At 40.9% G+C, this 24,692-nt stretch overlaps 1 protein-coding gene across 1 annotated transcript in view; it reads right to left on the reverse strand.

Annotated features, from left to right (window-relative positions):
* Window positions 1-24,686, reverse strand: part of NKAIN2 (sodium/potassium transporting ATPase interacting 2) — a 550,041-nt gene extending 525,355 nt beyond the window's left edge. The window contains exon 1 of the mRNA XM_021392140.1: window positions 24,580-24,686. Coding sequence (XP_021247815.1) covers window positions 24,580-24,633 — 54 coding nt within the window. The 5' untranslated portion in view covers window positions 24,634-24,686. The remainder of the gene's footprint in view (window positions 1-24,579) is intronic.

The raw sequence follows: 24,692 nt of genomic DNA on the forward strand, positions 1-24,692 counted from the left end.
ATGTTTGAAGTTAAACATACATGATATGAGGTGAAGGAAAATAAAGTAAGAGTATACAAATGTAAAAAGAGTCAGAGTGCTTGTGAACAGCAGAAAACTCAGATTTCCCTGACAGACCCTAACGGGTTAAACTCCAGAAGTCAGTAGAAACATTACATATACAGTAGTAAAAACAAAGCCCCTTTACACCACCATGGAGTTTAGTGATAACAAGCTGAGATCCTCCAACAGATTTCTAAAATGAACAGGCACAGAGATTTGTTCACTTGAGCTTTACTTAAAGGGTCACTATTTAAAATCCACATTACCATCTCAATTTTCAGTAACAAACTTCTGTCTCAGCACTCATTCTCACTGGCAGCAAACTATACTCCTTCATTTACTTTTTTTCCAAATGTTTAAAAGCAGAGCTTTAATATGTTTTTGTTTGCCATAAATCTTTCATATTCTGTGCAGCAGAAGAGGCAACATAAATGGCAAAGTAACCAAAGTTACCAAAGTAAACTAACTTTCCTTCCAGTTCTTGGAAGATCTTTTAGCACTGAGAAGGTGATCCCTACACCCACCTGGGGAAACCATGCCAGTGACAATAATTTCCAGTATGCATTCCTCTGGGATACCAGAAAGTTTGTAGCCATTGACAAATTACCCAGAGTTGCAGCCTATCGTAACAGCTCTGTCAGCTTTGTCAGATAAGAATCTATGTTTGCTGATATTTTTACATGGAGAACACAGCTGCAGTCTTCCTTCAGACCTGCCATACCAATGAATTAGGAAATATGTCCCCAAACATCAAAGATATTCCAAGTTCTTTGTCTTTACCAAGTGATAACCACTGTCTACATTTCGTGTCATAATATCAAATGTAGTTATTCCCAAAGTCAGCGTAAACTGAGTTTAACTGGTCTTGTACATGTACTTGATAAACACAAGAACATGCTTTAAATATAACAAAAATTACGCTTTAAGTATTTCTTATTGGCTCCCTAGAGAGACAATAATTTATATGCAAGAAAATATTCATATTAAGATATATTTTAAAGATATTAAAATAGCATTTGATATCATGCATATAATTGCCCATCTGTTCTATAGAATATGTTTAACATAACAATTAATCACCTCTAACAGAAAAGGAAGTCAGATTAAAATTCCTTTAAAACTTTATTTGGAGATGATATGGGAAAAATAAGAGAAAATGCAAAAGTAGTCAAGAAACTGATTTTTACCGTGTCTCTTCAATCTGACAACATTTACAACTGCAGTTATGGGTGAGTAAAAAGGAGGTGAAAGCTAGAAACATGTTCAAAAGTAATCAAAACTGGAAAAGATCCATGATAGAACTTCATATTGTCCAATGCAAGGAGTATTCAATTTTTACAAACATCGAACTTCACCATCTGATGAATTTTTATACATATAATAAACACGTCTGGAGAAGAGAAGGCTCCAAGGAGACCTTATAGCGGCCTGCCAGTATCTTAAGGGGGCCTACAAGAAAACTGGGGAGGGACTTTTTATAAGGGCAGGTTGCAACAGGATGAGGGAAAATGGCTTTAAACAGGAAAAGGGTAGATTTAGACTAGATATTAGGAAGACATTCTTCACTGTGAGGGTGGTGAGACACTGGAACAGGCTGCCCAGTGAGGCTGTGGATGCCTCCTCCCTGGAAGCATTCAAGGCCAGGCTGGATGGGGCTTTAAGCAACCTGGTCTAACGGGAGGTGTCCCTGCCTATAGAATCATAGAATCATAGAATTAGCTAGGTTGGAAAAGACCTACAAGATCACACAGTCCAACCATCCACCTACCACCAACATAACCCCACTAAACCAGGTCTCTCAACGCTATATCTAAACGTTTCTTGAACACCTCCAGGGACGGCGACTCCACCACCTCCCTGGGCAGCCCATTCCAGCGCCTGACCACTCTTTCAGAAAAGTAGTATTTCCTAATGTCCAGCCTAAATCTCCCCTGGCGCAACTTGAAGCCATTCCCCCTCATCCTGTCACTAGTTACAAGAGAGAAGAGGCTGACCCCCAGCTCACTACAACCTCCCTTCAGGTAGTTATAGAGAGCGATGAGGTCTCCCCTGAGCCTCCTCTTCTCCAGACTGAACAATCCCAGCTCCCTCAGCCGCTCCTCATAAGGCCTGTGCTCCAGACCCCTCACCAGCTTCGTCGCCCTCCTCTGAACACGCTCCAGGGCCTCAGTGTCTTTTTTACAGTGAGGGGCCCAAAACTGGACACAGTACTCGAGGTGGGGCCTCACTAGGGCTGAGTACAGAGGGAGAATGACTTCCCTACTCCTGCTGGCAACACTATTTCTGATACAAGCCAGGATGCCATTGGCCTTCTTGGCCACCTGGGCACACTGCTGGCTCATGCTCAGCCGAGCGTCGACTAATACCCCCAGGTCCGTTTCCTCCACACAACCTTCCAGCCACTCTGCCTCAAGCCTGTAGCGTTGCCCGGGGTTGTTGTGGCCAAAGTGCAGGACCCGGCACTTGGTCTTGTTGAACCTCATCCCGTTGGCTTCAGCCCAGAGATCCAGCCTGTCCAGATCTCTCTGTAGGGCCTCTCTACCCCCAGGCAGATCGACACTTCCTGCCAGCTTGCTGTCATCTGCAAACTTACTGAGGGTGCTCTCAATGCCCTCATCCAGGTCATCAATAAAGATATTGAAGAGGACAGGCCCCAGCACCGACCCCTGGGAAACACCACTCGTGACCAGTCGCCAGCTGGATTTAACTCCATTCACCACCACTCTCTGGGCCCGGCCCTCTAGCCAGCTCCTTATCCAGCAAAGGGTGTACCTGTCCAAGCCACAGGCTGCCAGTTTCTCCAGGAGAATACTGTGGGAGACAGTGTCAAAGGCTTTGCTGAAGTCTAGGTAGACCACATCAACAGCCTTTCCCTCATCCACCAGATGGGTCACTCAATCATGGAAGGAGATCAGGTTGGTCATGCAGGACCTGCCCTTCACAAACCCATGCTGGCTGGGCCTGATCCCCTGGTTGTCCTGCAAATGCCACGTGATCTCCCTCAGGATAATCTGCTCCATAAAATATATAGCAGAGGTTTGGAACTAGATGACCTTAAAGGTCCCTTCCAACCCAAACCATTCTATGATTCTAAATATAAATGAGACAGAGAAAAGAAAGTACAACAGAAGATAAAGTATAGGAAGCAGAACATTTCAAAAGAAGTAGTTTGCAAAACATTGATGTTTTTGCCAGTGAAAAGAAAACCGTAATTGTGGTTACCAATAATTTCCTTCAATTACTTGGCAGATACACAGGTTGCATGGACTGTTACTCTGGCAATTACAAGAGTTCCCATAAGATTAGATTTTCAAAGCTGCCAAAAAAAAAAAAAAAATTTAAATTTTAACAGATCTATGTGACTGAAAACAGGGGCAGCTTTCAAAAACTTTAGTCTTAATTCCACAAACTCAGAACTGGTCCATTGAAAACACTTACCTGAACTGAAAAGTGAACTGAAAACTGAAAACACAAAAAAAGTCACTGACTTTTAGAAACCCAGAAATAAAATCATCCATCTGACTGTACCAGAACCGTATTTATGAAGACTGTAGATCATAAAGAAATAGGTTTTACTGTAAGGGTTTTTTTAATTGTTGTTGTTGTTTGGTGTTTTTTCTTAGTCTGGCAGATGGCAGTAAGCTCATAGCAACACTAATCAGATGGATATGCAATAAATAAACCAAAACATCTTCCTTTTTTCCTGTATATTCAAAGGATGACACAGCCAAAGAAAAGAACAGATTAGTGTCATGGTTTTATGATTTTCGGTTATTGGTACTCCACATCATAACATCATGCAGTGAATGTACCTGGTCCTCAGAAGAGAAGGACTACTACATTCCCCACGGCACTTTGCTCCTCTGTTACCATTTTCCAGCCGGAGGGAAAAGATAAAAGCTCGCAGTATAAAAACTTGCAGATCACGAGACCTCGTCCCTTTTTTCCGCCGTCTCTCGTCTTGGCAGCACCTCGCTCTCCAGCCGTCTTATCGTCGGTAGTAGAGTAAGGCCTACCTTGATTTTGGGACATTCTCTCTCTCTGTATTGGATTTATCACCTTAAATTGTAATTATATTGTATTATAGTGTGTTGTTTTGCATTCCGATATCTTATTTAGTAAATTAGTTTGTTTCTCCTCAGATTGTTGCCGCTGTTCTTTGCTCTCAGGGCCATCTCCCTACCCTTTTCTCCTTTCCCCCTTTTCCCAGGACGTGGGTCCTTGGGTCCCCCGTCCCCTTCGTCACGGAATCGGGCCTAACGCCCGTAAACCGTTGACAATTAGAAAAAGAGCTCAATTCTGCCTGTGGGATGCCAGGGATGTAAAACACAGGCCAATGATGTGCAGAAATTCCATTCTGTGCTTAACATGGTTCAGGGAGATTGAAAAGAGCATGTTGGAAAGATGACCAAAAAAAAAACCAAACCCAGTTCAAACACAGTATCTTCAGTTGCTCTGGAAATTGCTTGAAGGAGCAGTTCAGAGGAATCAAAAAGGCATACAGAGAAATAAAAAAAAGGCATACTCAAAGGTGAAAGGTTGCAATTTGGTGTGGAGTGCCAGTGCTCTGCTCACTGCCCCCAGTCCCTAATCCTGCTCCTGAGGGGCTCAAACTCAGGCTGCACAGGGCAGTGAATAGGTGGAGGACTGGAGACGAGAGAATGAGCAAGAAAGAACAATGTTATGGCCACTTTCATACTGCCCAGATTCAGTTTTATCTAGTGTTACTAGTAGGCACGGAGAACTCCAAGTATACTCATTTTTTCTTATTGTTGAGACTGGCTTTAAAGTCTTACTGAATGAAATCAGAATTTGACCACTAACATAAAAGAAGAAAGAAAGCTTTAAAAAATCACTTTGCAAGGCTTTTTTAGATAACTGCTAAGGATGATAGAAACAACATTTTAGAGTGCAAGCAAAAGAAATAAAAGGTACTTTTGATCATTCCTGCTTCTCCTGAAAAAAGCAACTTGGTATTGCATTAAAGTAGCATTCAGAAGGAATTTGCTTGACAGTTTTCTTAATGTTTTTAATAAATCTTTTGTTTCATAAAGAGGCATTTATCTTGGGGCCTGGATCTAGTCTTTTTGGTAACAATGAGACAAAATTCAGTTACACAGACCTATATCAAACTTCGAACTTGATTACTAAATAAGAAATTAAAATCACTTCTGGAATGGAAAATGCCAAGTTTTAAGGCTTCAGGTCCAGTTACAACTGATATCATAACCCTGGACAAGTCACAGAGGTTACTTCTACTTGACTCAGCAACATACAAAACAAATGCCAAACAAATAACAGAAAAGGTGTAAGTGGTCCAAGGAGCTAAGCACAGGTACATTTCTGTATGTAACTCCTCCATATCACATACAGGGACTTTGGGGCTCTTCTTCCTTTCTTTCTCCCATTCCTGACTCAGCATGAAAAAGAAGCAGACAGATGTTCCCACTGTTCCTGTCAGGTCCTCTCGGGATGGGAGAAAAATGCCCCCATCTGTTCAAAAGGGCAACATACAAGTGTTCTTTCTTGTGTGTACAATCCAACAAGTTGCCCATTTTCATGTGAAAAATGGGTGGCACTACAGCTACCACCACTCCTCCCCCATACATGCTGTGATAGAAAGGACAGAACCTCCCCACGATACCAAAGGAACATTCTTTGTGCCCGACTCCAACACAGGCTATAAGCACAGATCCTAACCCCACACATGCGTTGAAGGTGGACATAGGGTAAGCACCTAAACCCAGACATCTTCCCGAATTCACCCCACTTCAGTCTGCCCTACTGATCTCATTTGTTACAGAGAAACAAATACATTCTTCTGTTAGGACCTGAGGCAGGTCCTCAAAACCTATTTAAATAGCTTCACTACATTTACTGTTTTTTAGTTTACCAAGTAGCTGAAGCATCAAAAGAATGCTGCCTTCAGGCCTCATTAGAAGTTAAGGCAAGCTGAAAAACTATAGATGAGCCTACTAAGGGAAAATCATTTAGCTCAGTAAGCTACTAAACGTATCAGTATCATATTCAGCTTCAGAAGATTTTAGTAAATACTTAAATTTTGAACATAATGTTGGTGTGATAATTGATGAAGCTAATGATAAACATATTTTTAAGAGAACTAAAATCAAATTAGGAAAAGACAGAGTTAAAATCTGACATCTTTAAGCATTAACACCCCGGAAAATCAAAATAACACTTTTTATTCAGAAAACCACGGGCACCGATGGGATGCACCCATAAGTGCTGAGGGAGCTGGCAGAAGTGATTGCTGTACCGCTCTCTATCATCTTTGAAAGGTCATGGAGAATGGGAGAGGTACTTGAGGATTGGAAGAAAGCCAATACCACTCATTTTCCAAAAGGGCAAGAAGGAGGACCTAGGAAACAACAGGTGAGTCAGCCTCACCTCCATCCCCGGGGAGGTGATGGAGCAGATTATTCTGGATGTCATCTCCAAACAAGTGGAAGAAAAGAAGGTTATCAGAAGGAGTCAACATGAGTTCACCAAGCGGAAGTTCCATACAAGCGAGAGGAAAAGCTTCTTTACTGTGAGGGTGACAGAGTACTGGAACAAGCTGCCAAGAGATGTTGTGGTCTCCTTAGAGATATTCAAGACCTGCTTGGACACTTTCCTTGGCAACCTCTTCTAGGGAACATCCTTTAGCAGGAAGTTGGACTAGATGATCTCCAGAGGTCTCTCCCAACCCCTACAATTCTGTGATTTTGTAATATAAAACATGCACTACAATTTTAAAGTTACTGGAGCAAGTGTATTTTTGTGTTTTTTTAACAAAATAAACTTGAAGTGCACCTGCTAGCTGTTGGAGCATATAAGCCAGAACTTTTTTTCCATGCGCACTACTCAAATGGCACAGCTGACTTCTCTCTTAGGTGACTGAGCCACAGGTGAATGGAATGAATAGCAACAAGGGGTATTTCTCCACCTATGGACACACTGCACGGACCTCTCAGCTCCACAGGGTGCTGCTCCAATGCCTCTCAATAGTGGCCAGAACCAACCAGCTCCCCAGCGGGCCAGCTCCAGCAGTGAACACCCATCTTCTGAAATCACCCCTGGAGCTCATATCAGCTCTGAAAAGGACTTCTGTATGCCTGCATTCCCAGCAGGGTCCTTTGCCTTCCACCCCTAATTTAATTTTTCTTTTTCTCTCCTCTTCTCTTTCTCCCAGATTAGCGGGCTAGCATCAGTAATAACAGTAGAAAGTGGCAGCATGAATGACCTTTCCCATTTAATTCATGACATAAATATGAAACATTTATCATTTACTTGGCTCATAGGACTGCTAAAGACAAATTCACCTGTGACACATGCATGAAGACAAATTCTTATCTATTTCTAATACACTTCCATTAATATCAGATTTATCATCCATTCTCCTGAAGTCCTGAGTACCACCCATGCAGCGTAGGAGAATATGATTCTATTCAACTCACCAGGATTCTATTTTAAAAACTCACAGAACACACATTAAGAGCTATGACTTCACTCAGGCATGTTTGCTTAAGCTGCTTTCTCCTTTGTCGCAACATTGTGCCAAAAACGGACATGAAGCCCACTGTTATACTTATCAATGTCTGACTTAAGTCTCTGCCTGTGCCTAAGCTACATGTACTAACATTGCCTCCATGAAGCCCAGTTTACCATTTCAGGCTATAGAGGTATATATGAGTTTTCCTGCTAAAGTCCCCAAACTCCAAGACATATTGAGTATCATCAGGTGCGCACTGAAGTACACCTGCAATACCTGACACATAACTGCTTCAAATCTGAAGCTGATGCCAAATATAACATCTGTACACAGCTTTGAGACATACCATTTTTTTCCTCTGTATATTTATTTATCTGTAAAATGTACTCACCCATTTCCTGTGTATGGATAAATATATGAAAGTAAATGCTTCAGACTGGCATGGACTGTGAATCCCTGAAAAAAAATCATTCATTTTGACCTTTTAGATTTCAAATCAGTATAGAAAAGAAATTGGTCTGGGGAAAAAAACCACACCTCTGTGAAAGTAAATTCCCAAAATTCACAATCAGTCCTGTCTCTGATGAGACTCTGTCTCCTTTCATTTTCTTCTCCCCATTCCTTTATCCCCATGTCTCACGATCGTTCTACTTCTATGTCAAAATTCAGCTCATATTTCCTTAACTACACTTCTTGAAACGATTAAACCTAACTACCATCCTATTTATGTATTTATGTATTTATTTATGTAAGCAGAATTTCTTTCACTAAAGATTCCTTTCCCCAGCACAGGCAGCATTGCTTGGAAGCTTTTCTGCATCTTTTTCTCCAGTTTTGGTGCAACAGACATGATACTCCTCCTACATTTTTAACCTGTACTTATAGGAAAAAAAACAATAGCCCAACAAAATGTAGGCAGATTTGTTTGACTAGACATTACCTTGTCACCAAATAGATCACTAACTACAACCAAGAAGATTCATTAAGACTCACTGACATATGAAAGAATCAGAAGGAGCGATTCTGTCCAGAAGTATGCACTGTTTATTAGAAACTATCTAGCAGGAAATTGTTGCTGCTTATGTTGCTTAGTTTATAGCTGTATAAATTATATTCCTTATAGCAGCAGCTCAAGGCAAGCTAATACAACAAATATCAAATAAGCAACGTTTCTAGCTACCTTTTGTTAGTACCAAGGCATTTCAAGGAAGTAACACAAGTAGGACGCAAAGTGGTGAAAAAGATATGAGCAGTGACAAAAAGAGGGAATAAAAAAAGCCTGTTCTTGCATTCTCCATTAGTGCCAGTCAGCTCCTGAAAAACAGGGACTCGGTCACCATTATGAGGGTAAATAGTCCTTATAAAGATGAATTTTATTAAGCCTATTTTACAACTTTCCTGTTTATAATTATATTCATCTTAATACATAAGCAAGCCTGAAGAAACTGCCTCTTTTTTGGTTGTGTTTGTGTTCTGTGCAGACTCATAAGCAAATGCAGTCAGTTAACAACTCTGGTTATAATAGTGTGTGTGTGTGCATCCACTTGTGTTTAAATATGTGTGAAAGGGCAGAGCTGTGTGATGAGAGGGGTTAAAAAAAAAGAGTTTAGTCAATATTTTAATCTACTGTACACTGAACACCAGGTGTGCATGGGGGAGGACAGCGTGTAGGCATTCTGTTTACTTGAGGCACCTAATCTAGGATCTGATGTTCTCTGTCACGTTGGTAGAGATGCTGGTTCTTCCAAAGTATAATTCAGAGCACCTAAGTTTGCAAAATTCTAATAATGGGCTAGAGTGAATTCAGCCCTTGCCTGCCTGCCTGCCTGCCTACATCACCTTGATAGGCAACCTAGGCACCAAGGTAGCTGGTGTGAATTCGTCTCAGGTGGTTGTATGGAGGGGAAAGCATAACAGCAAGTAAGGATACAGGTACAGAAAATGATGCAGATCTCCAATATTATGCACTAGAAGTAGCTACTTTAAGATTATACTAGCTGGCTAATGAAAGAGCTTGTATTACTTTTGGAATCACAAGGAGACTGTAAAATAGCTGCAACAAGAAAGGGGTTATAAAAGATAATAACGATATAATATTTTGCAAACATGAGCATTCTTGTTAAAACGACTTTATAGATGCACATCTCCCTTGAGTGTTTATTCCCCTTTCCAAGGCCAACTTCTTTATAGTAGCAGTACTCATGGCATGGGTTATCCATTAAAAACACAGTTGTGTAAAGCATTCATCCTTGTGAAATTAGCACATTAATGATATCAAAGCAAGAATTTTTCTCACACTCCAGGAACATTAACTGAAATACAAGATTTTCTAACCCATTTTTAATCAAAAATGAGGATGTTCTAACATTTGTGAAACATCAATGTGGAGGCAAAGCGTGGAACAAAATATCTAGGCAGATCAATATTACAAAAAGAACTGCCAATCAGAAGTATTTATGCAAATTTGTAAAACTGCTTTTCAGCTCACTTTAAGCTCATGTTGAGACAATTATTAATCAATATACTGTCAAGTATAACATAATTCTTGAGATTTTTTTCTTTGTCCCACACCGTAACTTAAGACGAGATGAATTTCAATTGAAGTAAATAAATAGTCTTTACTTTTTGACCTTTAAAAAAATATTCACTAAGCACATTTTATCTTTATCAAATTTGATCTTCTAAAGGGATTCAAGTAACTGTATTAGCATACTGACCTTATACAAGCCCCAGTATTGCTACCATGTAAATCATAATACTAGAAGTAGAAAAGAATAGTTAGCTATCTATCACACACCAAACGTTCAGCTAAAGGTGGAACTCTGTGTAAGAGACAGCACAAAACTGCACTGCTCCAGGAAAGATCTGCACAATTAGGAAGGCAGAATTTGCAGGGACCACATCATTCATCAGGACAGGTTCCCCATGAATGCAGGTTGATATTTTACATTCAAATGCTCCTGGAAGATTACACAGCCCTTCTCTCAGCACAATCCTCTCAATAAATTTCCCCATCTTCAAAATAATACAATTCCTGTTGGATTATGTGGGTGATAAATTGATGCATTTCACTGTGAAATCATTTAACACTGAAAGACTGGGGATATGGCCAACTTGCTAGCCATCGATACGTTGGGATAAGAATGATGGCACTATTCATAGCTTGCATGTGCTCAGTCTTCCTCAAACCCAAGCTGCAGCTGGGCACTACCAACATGACGAGGGAGATGTTTATGAGATCAGACAAATTCTTATCCAAAATTGTGCAGGTGAGTCTGGGGTACCAAGACTGGAATCAAATTTTCCTGAAGTGCGGAAAGATGAAAATACAGAGTTTGCATCTCCCATATGTTCCAGTTGTGACAGACATACCTTCCAAAGTGTCTCAGACAAGCCTGTTCTTAATTACTTTTCTGTACTTTTCTGGCACTTGGGATTGCCAGTTTTCATTTTTACAGAGATTTAAAATACCACAGACCATTAAAAACAACATTTGTCAAAGTTCACCTGTGCTGCTGTTTCCCACTTCTCCTTCCATCATCCTACCTGTCAGCTGTGGGGGCAAATGAATTCCTTCACCCACCGAACCACTATTATTGAATGTATCTGTGCTTGCACAGAGTACCAGGGCAACTAGGATCTGCAGTGCAATCATTCTCTTAAGACCTCAAACTGAAAGGGAGTAGGGAACTCTTCACTGTAAATCTCAGTTTCCTTATTCATATAAAAACATACCAGCAATGTGTCAAAAGCCAGCTATTTTTAACTGCTATAATCATAAAATGAAATGTCAAATATTAACTGTTCAATTCATTCATCACTGTAGTTTTATATATCTGTCTTGACTTAAATTAGTTAGGAAACTGTTAGGAATAGATGCTGCAGTTTTCAGAATAATGTTTGTTCACCTTCCAGGAAAAGTTGGGGTTTGTTTACACACAAAAGCGCAATTAGTTACCCCAAATACTGCAGGGCTTCTAATTCATCCAAACTGTGAAAAACAAACCTAAAGCAGGAACAAATGAAAAACCTACACAGAGCTGGACACATTTACACCCACTAAGCAGGTCTGAGCTGCTCACTCTGCAGATCTGAACTGAGAGAAGTACTTCAGGATGTACACATCCAACTCAACAGCCAAAACACCAAGTGGTGGTTCTTGAAAATATGTTCTTGAAAATATTGGGCCAACAAACTTTGCTGTTCAGTGGAAATACTTTTTTCTGGTTCAGATAACATTCGCTCTTAACTGCATTTTTGTGGCACTGTGCCACTTCTATATTCTTCTGTCATTCAGATCAGCCCAATTCTCACAGAAGCAAGAGCAGCCAAAGCGCAATTATACTATCTAAGGGGCTTTGGAGCAGTCTGCTGGTTGTCCATTTTCAATCCTCCTGTAACAACAGTGATATTGAGGAGTTACTGTAAAATGCTTACAACTAGGAAATATCCCCTATGCACCAAAATACCTTAAAGCTGCACTAGGTTGACAGGGACCTGAGTACCTGACCTCCTTGAGAAGGCACTCAGTGTGATCTGAGATGCTCAGATGTTGATGCCTTTTTCACTCACTTGTTACAAGGGCCAATTTAAGATTGCTGGGAGTTCAAAGCATCCTTACAGGCACTACACTCTTAACAAGCATGTAAATAGTCCCAGATTCATCACTTTTTCATTCCTGTTTTACACCTGCACTAATTAACTGAAACCCCGAGTGCTTCAGCATCCCACTTTGGTGTAGCACAGAGGGTTACATTCATAACTTCCATTATCACTGGGGGCAGTTACGTACACGTGCTTGGCAGAGAGGAGCAGCTGTCCTCTAATAAGACGCTAGTCAGGACAAATATAATACAGACATGGGACCCACATAATTGTCTTTGTAAGCACACTGCAAAACAAGAATGATTGCAAATGCCAGAAGCCACAAAAACACAACATTCTCCCCCTACTTTTTTATTTCAATTTGCAGAGTAGCACATTTCTGCAGCAAATAGAGCTTACTAAACCAGCTGCCTTTTGTTATTGTCCTTATGCTTATCTGTGATATTATACAACAGATACTGCTGTACTGATGTCCATAAATAACTTTTATTATGTGTCTCAAAAAGCACAGTTTAGCACTACGCAGAACAGACACCATCTCTTCCAGCAGTTGAGCACAGCAACTTTCTTCCATGTCTGTCATTATGACCCTACCTCTCAGTGATGACTTTCATTAAAAAAAAAAAAATTACTAGACAGCAGCCCCTGTAAATATTCTGAGAGGCAGGAGGCTGCCAGAATCAGAAATAGGCATTGCTGGCTGTACTGATGAATGCTGCATCCACCTCTGCTTCGTTACAGTTTTCCCCTCACGAGTACCAAATTTACTGCCAGCTCCGCACTCAGGAAAGCCAGTCTGATAAAATTCAAGACAATGAACTCTGTTTTCAGGATGCACTGAAGCCCATGTCTTATGTTAACACTACCAGTGCCATCATCTGGCTTGTCACCAGCTCCTGTCACTGCCCGTGACTGTTACTCACGTCATAAAACAAAAGCTAACAGGTCTAAAGGGCGTGAGATAGGAATGGCTTTAAAAATTAAAATTAAAAAAGGGAAATATCAACTTCACAGCGAATGGAAAAAAAACTGCGTTTTAAGTTCTTTTTTCAAACATGCTTCATTCTTTTGCGTTCCTTTAGCTGCTGATGTTTTCATTTATTTTATTATTTTTTGCTGTCATTTGCTCTGCCAATCTGAATAGTGATGTAATGACATATGACTGCCTGGTATTCAGTGGTACTCACAGGACCTTTGTCACTGATGGCTGAAGTGCACAACGAGCAGTATCTCGTGTTTAATGTATTTGAGGCCTTGTGAATGCAGCAATGACATGCAAACGGCTTTTTTCTCCTTTTGTTTCTGTGCTTTGTAATAGAACAGCCTGCCACAGAGACTGAGGCCAGAGAATAATGGAAAACGCTGGGCCATTGTGAGCCATAGCAAAAATTCGCAAACTTTACATTTTGTTTAATTACTGAAGAATGACTTTTCAAATATCCATGCATTGTTCTAAAGAGACATTGTAGAATCCATCTTCCTTTCCTCACAAAAGCTTTTTATCTTCAAATGAGAAAGAATATACCTGTTGAATGCCAATTTGTAGTCTCTTATGAAGAAGTTTAAAGGAATTTTTAATTAGTAAATTGACCCATGGTATGAGTCACCTGGAAGGAATAACATTAGTTCTTAAAACAGTGAAGTTTTCTTACATAAATGTTAATCAGCACCTTAGACTTGAGATCCTTTGTCTCTTAATACTGTCTTGTTCTGTAAACCATTTTCCTTCACTACATGGGATCACTCAAGAGAGACAGTAAATGTTACTCAAGGAGAACAGGGGTAGCACTTTGGCCATCATTCCAGGCCTCTAGCACAACTTCCATTAATGCAGAAGAAAAGTTACGCATCACAGAATCACATAAACGTCACCCATGTTTATTCTGCCAAAATTCTAAATAACAGCTTTGCAGTCTGTCCTCTCTTCCTTAGTACAAAGACCCCATCAAAGATGAGCAGACTGAACTGTGCAGTGAAGGAAACAAAGATGTGTGCAGGAGAGAGGAAGGCATTACGTTACTGACTGGGCAGCAACACAAAGATCCCTATGTAGTCAATGGAAAGAGGCAGCCACCTTCAGATGGTGGTCCACAGCCTATATGTTACATTCTTAAATGAGATAAGCACAAATCTCTCTCCTGCCATCTGCAAACAGCCCTGCATTTTTGCATTCTCAAAGGTGATGTGACATATGACTGGCAGTATTATTTCAAAATCTCTTTCAGAAATAACAGAACTAACTTCATATGCTGCCTTCTGTATAAAACTCTTCTAATGAGATTTCCTTCATAAGAAAAGAAGGGTGACTCAATCTGTTATGGTGTGAATGCAGGATACGATAGACTTACTATTCTCATTCATGCAACTGGTAACTTGCCAGTTCTGTATAACTGGTGACTTGCCAGTAGAGATACCACCTAACACCCCAACTGAGAAAAAAAAAATAGGAAAAAAAAAAGTGATGTTAAAAGCTATATTGCTTCAAACAGCATAAGAAAATCTGAGATTCATTTATGTCATATACAGGGTACTTTTACTAATTTTAGCAATCAGTAGCATAATCAGTATTTCGTATGTATGTTACATCATTAGTTAGGCAGCAGAAAAGCAAGTTTGTGTATGACAAGTAAATCTGAGCCTCAGATGAAAGAAATTTTCAAGGTAATCAGTTATAAGTAAACATTTAAGTGGAAGTTAGTAAAGCCCTAAACTGATGAGCACTTCTCCTAAGTTATGTATGAATTAAAATCAAGTTTTTATTGAAAATGCGTAAGTATGATCTGTGGTGAATAGAACTATTAGCTATGCATGCTTACTTTTTAGTGAACACAGATATCAGTAACTTTTCCTCTAAAGGTCATTTCCATCAGAGGGTCACACAGTGATACAATGCTGAAACAGCTCTCGCATGCCATCCAGTTGGTACATACACATCTGGGCAGAGGGTATAAAATAACAAATTGTGAAATCTCTATTTGTCACAGTGGCAAGAAAGTGTCATTTCAGCTATTGTGTCCATTCTACTTTCCAAGTCCTAGCACTCAACAGCTCCCCTTTCATTCACTATCATATAAATATATACATGCACATATATATATGGGAGACAACTTCCTGACACAGCTGGTGAAGGAGCCAACAAGGGGAAGCAAAATCCTGGACCTGCTGTTTCTTAACAGAGAAGGCCTTGTGGGGGATGTAAAGGTTGGAGGCTGTCTGGGGCAAAGTGATCACAAAATAATAGACTTCTCAATCCTTGTTGAACCTCAGAAAGGAGTCAGCAAAACTGCAACCTTGGACTTCCGAAGGGTGGACTTTGGCCTCCTTCGGAGCATGGTTGAGAAATTCCCTTGGGAGGCAGTTCTGGAGAGCATGGGAGCCCAGGATGGCTGGGAATACTTTAACAAAGTTATTTTAAAGGTGCAGCAGCTGACCATCCCCAAGTCACGGAAGATGAGCCGTCGGGGTAGAAGACTGGTCTGGCTGAAGAGAGGCCTTAAACTGGAACTCAGGAACAAAAGGAAAGTTTATGGGCTTTGGAAGAGGGGGCAAGCAACTTATGAGGATTACAAGTACCTAGTGAAGCTGTGCAGGGAGAAAATTAGAAAAGCCAAAGCCCAGCTAGAACTGAACTTGGCCACTAAGGTGAAGAACAACAATAAATATTTCTATAAATACATCAACAGTAAAAGGAGGGCTAGGGAGAATCTCCATCCCCTATTGGACGCTCAGGGCAACATGGTGACCAAGGATCAGGATAAGGCTGAGGTACTTAATGCTTTCTTCACCTCAGTCTTTAATAGTAAGACTTGTTGTGCCCTGGGCACACAGCCCCTTGAGCTGGCAGATGGGGATGGGGAACAGAATAGGCCATGCACAATCCACGATGAGATGGTTTTGGACCTGCTCCACAAGCTGGACACTCACAAGTTCATGGGGCCAGATGGACTGCACCCTAGAGTGCTGAGGGAGTTGGCAGATGTGGTTGCCAGGCCTCTCTCCATCATCTTTCAACAGTCCTGGCTATCACGGAATGTTCCAGTTGACTGGAGACTGGCAAACATGATGCCCATCTTCAAGAAGGGCCAAGAAGGCCTGGTGGCTATAGACCTATCAGTCTCACCTCGGTGCCAGGGAAGGTTATGGAACGGATAATCTCAGGAGACATCATGGACCAATTAAAGCTCAATCAGGGGATCAGGCCCAGTCAGCATGGGTTTATGAATAGTAGATCCAGTTTGACAAACCTGATTTCATTCTACGACAAGGTGACCCTCTTAGTGGATGAAGGCAAGGCTGTCGATGTGGTCTACCTGGACTTCAGTAATGCCTTTAACACTGTCCCCCACAGCATCCTTGTGAGAAACTGGCTGCCCATGGTTTGGATGGACATATGCTCTGCTGGGTGAAACGCTGGCTGGATGGCTGGGCCCAGAGAGTTGTGGTCAATGGAGTTAAATCCAGTTGGCGGCCAGTCATGAGTGGTGTCCCTGAGGGCTCGGTGCTGGGGCCTCTTCATTTCAACATCTTTATCAGTGATCTTGATGAGGGGATTGAATGCACCCTCAGTAAGTTTGCAGACGACACCAAGTTGGCAGGGAGTGTTGATCTGCCAGAGGGTAGAAAGGCACTACAGAGGGACCTGGATAGACTGCATCGATGGGCCAAGGTAAACCATATGAGTTTCAATAGGGCCAAGTGTCGGGTCCTACATTTTGGTCACAACAACCCCAGGCAACCCTACAGGCTTGGGGAGGAGTGGCTGGAAAGCAGCCTGACGGAAAGGGACCTTGGTGTGCTGATGGACAGTCAGCTGAATATGAGCCAGCAGTGTGCCCAGGTGGCCAAGAAGGCCAATGGCACCCTGGCTTGTATCAGGAATGGTGTGGTAAGCAGGACTAGGGAAGTAATCCTGCCCCTGTACTCGGCACTGGTGAGGCCTCATCTCGAGTACTGCGTTCAGCTTTGGGCACGTCAGTACAGAAAGGACATTGAGGTGCTGGAGCAGGTCCAAAGAAAGGCAACAAGGCTTGTGAAGGGCTTAGAGAATATGCCCTACGAAGAGAGACTAAAGGAACTGGGGCTGTTTAGCCTGGGGAAGAGGAAGCTGAGGGGAGACCTCATTGCTCTCTTCAAATACCTGAAAGGTGATTGCAGTGAGAGTGGGATTGGTCTCTTCTCACTGGTGACAGGTGACAAGACAAGGGGAAATGGCCTCAAGTTGCGCCAGGGGAGGTTTAGGTTGGATATCACGAAAAGCTTCTTTACAGAAAGGGTTGTTAAGCACTGGAACAGGCTGCCCAGGGAGGTGGTTGAGTCACCATCCCTGAATGTGTTTAAAAACCGTTTGGATGTGGTGCTCAGGGACTACATTTAGTGGTGGGTTGTTAGAATTAGAGTAGTATGGTTAGGTTGGACTTGATGATCCTGAAGGTCTTTTCCAACCTGAGCAACTCTGTGATTCTATGATAGAAAAGTAAAAGAAAAGGAGATTCATCTGGATGACAATAAATTATTTGATGCTTTAAAACTATTGTGTTTTCAGCATATTCTTTATGATCACATCTTATTTTCAGTGGTTCCTGGCTTCCTCATTCCTGCAGAATGCCTACAGAAAATTATCTAATAATCAAAGTGAGCATAAATTAGTTTTATCAGTTTGATTTTAGCATCAGTGAGTGGTTACATAATAATGGAAAGCAGAGTCTTGTTTATTTTTTTTTCTTTTCTCAGTCTTAATTGAAGTGTGCCCAACTGCTGACATTACTCTGGTGAAATCAGGCTCCTTAGTTTCCTTCTACACTCAATGGAAACAAATGGCTTTCCAAAGCAGCACTTCTCAGACTGTCGATTATGTACAATCTTCACCCTAAATTAGTCAGATCATGTATACCCTTGCCCTTGTATAAATACAGAAATATTTATTATTGTCAGTCTCCAGTAAACGTCACTTAAATTAAAAAAAAAAAACAAAAAACATGTAATCCTCGGAGGAATTCACTAACTCATCTTCTCCTTATACAATGTCTTTTGGCACTGTACACCTGGGATAATCTCTTGAGCTGGATGAAATGATGGAACTACAAAGGCCATTTGGGGAGCATGGGGCTGTCTGAGCAGTTTACTGAGCACTGACATCTGCCTCAAGAGCAGACATGGGCTGAATCTCAACAGTCCATGAGTTTCTCTAATCTCCACCCTCATGAAAATAGATGTTGAGACCCATGTCTACAGGATGCTTGAAGAGCCTCATCTGATGTACCAGGACATTGAGAAGACTTCCAAGATGATTTCGTCTTCCCAGGAACTAACCCGCTCACATCATCAAGCACTTGCTGCAAGCCTCATAAGCTTCACTTGCATTGTATGCATTCCCACTCTTCAGGCTAGAAGAACCCTCACTCCCAACTCAAAATGTTTTTTTTTGTTTGTTTGTTTGTTTTTGGTTTTTTTTGCTTTCAACAATTCTGCTATGGAATATATTCATTTCTGTTGACTATCAAGGGATAGATTTCTCTCCACTGACTACAGAATGACTATGGAGTTTTTTTGTCTTTAAAAATTGCTTACTTAGTGCTTCTTTCAAAGAAACCTAAAGGAAAACAAAAATCCTTCCTGCTGCTCATCATTCAAGCTGCTAGCTCAAATCTCTGTCAATACAAAATTAATTCCTGCTGCCAAAGACTTGCTTCATGGCTGTACAAGAACAGTAACTTAGCTAGATACTCTTGGTCCCTATATCCAGGTATTTTATTCACCTCCTCTATTTGTGCCTTTCCCTCCTACCCATCATCACAGTATCTGAATGCTGAGTCTGCTCACTGAACTCTAAAGGAGTTCAGCGTCAAGAAGCAGTGAATTAGATTTTCTGTTCAGCTGGTTTGAAATCTCTTATCTCTGTAACTTAAAACAACAAATTATGTTTTTCTTGAAGTGCATGATTGGTTATTCACAATTATTATTATTCACAATTATTATTACTCATTCATATTTCTATGAAAAAAACATACTGTACTTCTAATTCTGAAAGTCAATCCATAAAATTGAATGATGTTACAGATTGCAACCTTTGACATCCACTTTCTGTGTGTTTGACCTGAAGTTATTAGAAATAAAGAGCTTGGTTATGAATCCTTAGTATTTTACCTCAAAAACAGAATAGAAAAATATTGTTTACTTTTCTACCAAGGCCTTGCTTAAACTGAAAAAGGTTGCTACATACTCTTCTCATAGCAACAAAAGATGTTCACTCGCTGAATTCATGAGCAATTCCCTGTTTTATATATTCCCAGCAACACCTCAAAATCAACTTCTTAGTATTATAGCTTCCAAACCTACACCGGCTGAAAATTTGCTATTCATAAGATTGTTTCCTTTTCATTGCTAGTATGATCACTATGTTTTCAGATACAATGAAACTAAGACTTTCACTTTCTTTCCTATCAAAATTGAAACAAAGCAAGTAGCAGAATTTTAAAGAAGGCACAGACAGTAGTCGTTGACAGGCACAATTTCAAAGGCAGGCAGAGACTTAAATGTAAGTACTATTCAAAATGGAAAAAACAACTCTTTCTACACTCTTTCTGTATTGATAAACCTCCAGATCTACAGGCTAAGAGGAATAACATAATCACTTTCTCTTCCACTTGTGAAGCCCATTTCTTTAATATCCCTAGTGCTTGCAGAAAATGTAGGAACATGCACATGTCATCGCAATTTTCCATTGCAGACACTTTTTTCCTAAAGCTGCTATTGAAAACCATTGGCAACAGCAACAATGAAACACAATTAAAAAAACAAGCACACAGAAAAAGAAACACAACCCTCCCTGAAACTCAGCAATTGAAAGCAAACACCAAAAGTTTTCCCACTGCAAAAATAAAACATTCTACATGCTAGGTAAGTACTTTGATGTGCTATTGGGAAGTACTCTGGTGATAAGCAAGGTACACCAGTCTCTATTTTTTAAAAAAAAGTTTCTTAATTACAAAGCTATAAAATCTGTAGTGTAGCTAATGCTAGAAAGTCTCTGCTATGAATGTCTTCACTTTGTTCTCTGATGGACACTGGCTCTAATCTGGCAAACTTCAATCCCTGAAGGTCCAGAGTGAGATAAACATGAGTTCTAACACCCAAGCAAGGATATTCGTACTACAAAATAGTAGCAAACATTGTAGGTAGTTTTGTGAAATAGATGAGAACCTGCCAAGATCACCATTTTTGAAGAGTTTGACCTTGGTTTCAAACCTTCAGATTATAAACCAAAAAAGCATGATGACACCGAAAAAACAAACAAACAAACAACTGTAAGTAAAGATGATCCAGAATGTCCTACAGATATTCTGCCCATGTCTGAGAAAAATGAGCATATAGGTATTTGCTGCTCACATTTAAAAGATGATAAAAGCAGACCAAGTGTGTCCTCATGTGCAAAAAGGTAACTAAATATGTGGTTATGGATATCGATGCTACAGGTAAATATAGAAATCACCTCGTATGATATAGTTTTTGAAATAAAATATTTGAATAAACTCTTAATTTGCACTGTTCATTTGTAAAAAAAGCACAAAACAAGTGCATATCCATGCAATTTGTTAGACTCTTGATCATTTTTTTCTTAGCTCAAAGCAAAACTAAAGACTGGAGCAACCAATCTTGGGGCCTTCATTGTTCTGCTTAGCTATGGCATACCTCAGACAGTGGCTGCTGGAAGAGGTCACACAGGGGCAATCCAGTAGGGTGTCAGGTGAGCTTGTGTCACAAACCATGGGGGGTTGCTAAGGAAAAGGAGCTTTCTAACTTTGCAAATCTTTCCCTGTGAAAAGCATCATCTTTCAGAATTTGGGGAAATTGTGCCTGTTACAGTATACGCTCCTTTCGAGCGTCAGATTAAATCCCTCAGAATCACCAGCTGAGCCTTGATATATATGCACCTTGGTTATAAATGTTGTAGGCAGTAATACTTTGCTACTACATCTGAACTGAGTTACAATTTACTTTAAAAGAAAAAAAAAAAAGACTTTGCCTGATGGATAGAAACAATAAGATAATGATTCATGAAGATTTTTTAAAGTTTCCTTAGGAAATATTGCCTTTTCTCACCATTCCATATGGAAAGTGAGCTTCTAAGTTGAGAACATGCAGTATTTTCTCCTTTTTTTGCCACTGCTCCAAGTATTCCCAAGTAGCCACAGAGGACATTAAAAGTTTCTAAGTGGCTTTCCATGGGGTTCTGGAAGCCTTTCAGAAAGCACCGAATCAACGATAATCATGGCAGCTTCACCTTTGCTGCTCTTGCTATTGAAAAGTCTGAGCAATAAATATTATTGTGACTGATGTAAACTATTAATACAAATAGAGAAACCCAAAAATAAGGAGATATAAAGGACAAAATGGAACAGCAAAGGATTCTCTCAATGCGATCAGGATGGTTGACATACAACAAAAAGCAGCAGAGCCCCTGTGTCCAGGGTTCTCTTCAGAGGGACAAAGGACAAGACAGACAAAAATTAGTATCTTTAAAAAGTGAAAAGATACTTTGAGATCATTAATATTGCATACAGAAAGCAATGTCTTGTTCCCAACATCAGCAAAATTAGCTGTTACTTGCTGTTAATTCTTCTTATTGGCTTGAAATACAGAGGAAAATGAGCTGTCGAAGGTTGTTTTCCATAGTACAAATGAGAGCACAAACAGGAAGGTATGTGTATGTTAATAAGCAGGGGAGCAATGATCAGCATGCCCTTGAGAGAAGAAACATTCCTCGAGCTTTCTGATAATCAGATTGTAGAGTATGTCGCATCAGCTAGGAGCATATAAAATGCATTTATGAAAACAATTTTGCTTGTGCAGGGGCTCCCCTAAGTTGATGAAGCTCTACTTCCGAACCAGGATTTGCAACAATCACCCTTTTTTGTGCATTCATTGACATCTGCATCCTCTATGAAAATGATATGCAACAATTTCTCTAATGAGCTGCAGTATCCCTCGATACTACTTCTTGTAAAGACCTACAAAGACCAGTCAGATCACCACACCCTAGCACTGCAGAAATGGAAGAATATCTTTCCATTTAAAAAAAAAAATGGAAGAAATATTTCTTTTTTTAAAAAAAGAACCTTTTTTTCCCTGCAAATAAAGGTATGTTTTCTGCTTCGGATGATCATTTTAAAACTGAAATCCATGTATTAGTAATAATAGTTATGTTAATGTTCTATGTTAATTTGTTAAGTCATGTTAAAAGTTCTATGTATTTTTTAAGTATGCTTATCACTGTAGAAGTGCTCATTAGCCAGATGACTTCTTCATCCTTTGTTTTACATTTCCATTCCTGTGGCTGCTAATTCCAGGGTGAACCTTAGCAGCATTTACTCCTTTAAGCAGCCTTTGCCTAAAAAACAATGATGATTGATCAACCAATCACAGGCCTATCTGTGAGTTAAGTGTCCTCCACTTAAAACTCCTGATCTTATGGTACATGGTAATATACGACCATGAATACGATAAGTGATGGTGATCAAGTGCAAAAAGGTCTTTTTTTTTTTTTTTTCCCCATTCCTGACTACTTTTTTTCCCATGTAAATGATTATTCCTGCTTTAGACCTTTCTAAATGCCATTACAAAGGCCAGATGCGACTCAGAGATGTGTGTTGCTGCTAGCATGTTCTTTCTGCACTCAGGAAACCTTCCCAGATTTGCTTTCAGTTTATGAAAACGTGTTCATGTTAGAAGTTTGCTCAAGCTATTCCAGAAGGCAATTCTAACTTCAGCTATTTATATGTGACACTGCAGCTCATGACCACTTATAAAAAGCTTACAGTAATGCTACAGTTCTGCATCAGCTTACCTGCTTGTCCACCTGCCAGTATATTCCTGTGGGGCATTTCTGTTTACATCTTCACCACTGTTTTTTATGTATTTTTTGTCACCGTGAGTTAGCAAATATGTTTGCCTTCACAGGCTTCCAAAACAATAACATTTGAACATCTTAGCACATTCCACCCTTGTAATCTTCTGGCTGTTGATTGCATTTCAAACCCAGCCTTTTCGCCACACAAGGTACTATTTAAGCCATTTTTGTTCCCTTTGCTGCAGAACATGAAAACTATGCTTCTAAAACTTAAATGGCTCTGAAGAACTTCAGTGATTAATTTTATGTTTCTAAATTGCTGGAAAAGGTTACATTCCTGCCATCCCACTTGAGATTCGCTACTTCTATTTAAGACTCATTTTTTAGACAATGCACATGAATAAATCACATCTAATAAGATCCATCCAGGTACAAAAAAAACAGATAACTTAGGTGGAGAACAGAGCATACAAATAAAATGCTTTCCACGAAGCATTTCCACAAAGAGATTAAGGGCTGATTACAGCCAATAGGAAGACCACAGGCATTTTGGGTTCCTGATCTGCCAACATCTTGTCCTTTTTGTACTGATTTTGATCCCTGAAACCTATCGGGTTTTCTCTTCTGTAGTTCTCTTAGCACCTGTCCGCAGGAGAAGGATTGGTGACAATGCCGGTTGCTATTGAGACCGACCAACACTCCTCAGCTCAACTATTCAGTACGAGGCAGAGGGATGGGGTAATACAAATTATTTCCTTTCCGTGATAAGGTTAACTACTTAACAGAGGTGCTGCCTGCACCTGTGCTGCCAGCACATTCACACTAGGTCTAAAGAAAAGAAGAAGGAATGGTCTTTAGCCATGTGTCACAGCCTCCAAATCCACAGGAATGCCATCCATCACGTACCAGACTAGATGACACTAATCCAGGTACATGTTACAAGAAGAGACGTTTCTGCAGTTTATTAACTTTAAACGCAGTCACTTTGAAAGTGCCACGGTACCGCCGCATGCCGTGTATCCACCTTGGAAGCGGGTTTATTTTTAGGCAGTTCCTTTGTTATTGTATTTCAGCGCCCACTTTTTAAACTCGGTCTAGTTTCTCCTGGTAGCAGAGCTTACAAATGCTGCCACATGTCCCCCTATATATGCGAGTATAAATATATGATCAGTTTCGTTAACAGCATAATGATAAAACGCTAGCACACGCTGCTAAGTCGGAAAGACACAAAAACACACATCTGCAGAAGAGCGCAGACGGAACAACTTCCCACGCACACACCTGCACGGCACACTGCCCACCAGCCACGCACCACGCGTGACACGCTGCTCATAACGCCGAGCGTCAGCGGCAGACAGGGCACTAACTTGAGCCCAGGCTGCCACAACTGCCCGACTTTATGAACTCCGCCGCGCGCCCGCCCTGCTCGAGCCGCGCCGAACTACCTGTAACGCGGCCCCATCTCCCGCCCGCCCGCCTCTCCCCGCGCTGACCCTAGGACTCAGGCAGCGCCCCCGGACACCCCTCCGGGCACAGGGGAGTCGCCCCGCCGCCTCCCTTCCTCCCTCCGCGGGCCGCCCCCGCCTCCACTCACCAGCTGCGCGCCGCACACCGCCACCAGCGTGCACCGGCCGCTGCAATAGCCCATGGCTCCGGGCACCCCGCTCCGCCGTCCCGCGCCGCGCCCACTCAGGCGGCGGGAGAGCA

The sequence above is a fragment of the Numida meleagris genome, chromosome 3, assembly GCF_002078875.1.
Source record: "Numida meleagris isolate 19003 breed g44 Domestic line chromosome 3, NumMel1.0, whole genome shotgun sequence".
Lineage (NCBI taxonomy): Eukaryota > Metazoa > Chordata > Aves > Galliformes > Numididae > Numida > Numida meleagris.